Raw genomic sequence first — 1070 nt, 5'->3', positions numbered from 1 at the left:
ACCCCCCCACACACACACACAATTAATTAATTTGGAAAATAAAAGTAAACCAAAACAATGTTAATGAAAGTCTGAACTGTCTTGCTCTCTCAGCCGTCAGATCTCATGGCATGATCTGGTTAAGAGAAAGCATTTTGTTTTTTTTTGTTTTTTTTTTTTTTTGACATATGAAAAGGCATTTTATTATTACCATTTTACTATATAACATATTAATGAATATACCAGATTGCATTTTCTCAAATGACATATGAAGCACATTTCTCTCCAATTCCCTGGAAAACCTCAGTATCATCTGTCCTTTGGAGGATTCAGTTTCTTACGACGAGTGTGATACTGTCCACGAGGATACCAACGGTGCTTAGTAGTAAAGAACATTTTGCTAAGTTGTTCTATCATGGGTCCTTGTTCAAGTCGTTCACTTTTTTCTGCTAATCTGGTTTTCAGCACTTGATCATGTGTTTCTTCATTATTACCCACAGGATCTGGCAGAGGAATAGGTTTTGTGTGTTCATATGGAATGTCCAAAGAAGGGTGGTAGCATACTATTGTCCTGCCATCAGATGTCAAAGCAAGCTCTACTTTGCAATTATAGTCATCTGGTAGAGAAGAATATGTAGATTTATGACAAACGCAATATAAAGCTCCATTTTGGATTGGAAATAAATGTTTCAAGAAACTTCTCTTTGATATCACCCATTTTACTGCTGTTCCAGCCATGGCGTATCAAGATACTTATGAAAAAAGATGTTTTGAAGAAACACTGCTTTTAAAATCTGCTTCTAAGAGAAATCAATTTTCATCCCTTGACGGCGCCTCACCGTGAGCCCGCCATCTTGCTTCAATCCGGGTCCTCGGAGACCAAGAGAAAGCATTTTGGGGTTTCACTGGAGAAATGGTCTCTGGGATTGAATTCTCCTTTGACCTAACTTCAAACAAAACTGAGCAACAGTACGGGGTTCGCCGTGCCTTCAGTACGTTATGTGATCACTTCCTTATTATGAATTGCTTTTAAATTATTCCCTTTGCTCCTGTTTACCTCATTATAAATCTTACCCCTCAAATTATTTATG

The 1070-nt window shown here is 37.4% G+C and overlaps 1 protein-coding gene across 1 annotated transcript; it reads right to left on the bottom strand.

Moving 5' to 3' along the window:
- Nucleotides 1-156: 156 nt before the first annotated feature.
- On the bottom strand, nucleotides 157-854 carry LOC100957005 (39S ribosomal protein L42, mitochondrial). The gene has a single exon (XM_012814095.2). It carries the CDS (start codon nucleotides 715-717, stop codon nucleotides 289-291), a length of 429 nt encoding a protein of 142 aa, XP_012669549.1. The 5' UTR covers nucleotides 718-854; the 3' UTR covers nucleotides 157-288.
- Nucleotides 855-1070: the final 216 nt, after the last annotated feature.

Source organism: Otolemur garnettii, unplaced genomic scaffold (genome assembly GCF_000181295.1).
Source record: "Otolemur garnettii isolate 467f Iridium unplaced genomic scaffold, OtoGar3 scaffold06979, whole genome shotgun sequence".
NCBI classification, from domain to species: domain Eukaryota; kingdom Metazoa; phylum Chordata; class Mammalia; order Primates; family Galagidae; genus Otolemur; species Otolemur garnettii.
Note: the sequence above shows the minus strand (reverse complement) of the source record. Positions and strands in the feature narration are given on the sequence as shown.

Bases quoted from the DNA above. Each gene is read 5' to 3' on its own strand.
- LOC100957005 (XM_012814095.2), bottom strand. From the start codon at position 717: ATGGCTGGAACAGCAGTAAAATGGGTGATATCAAAGAGAAGTTTCTTG.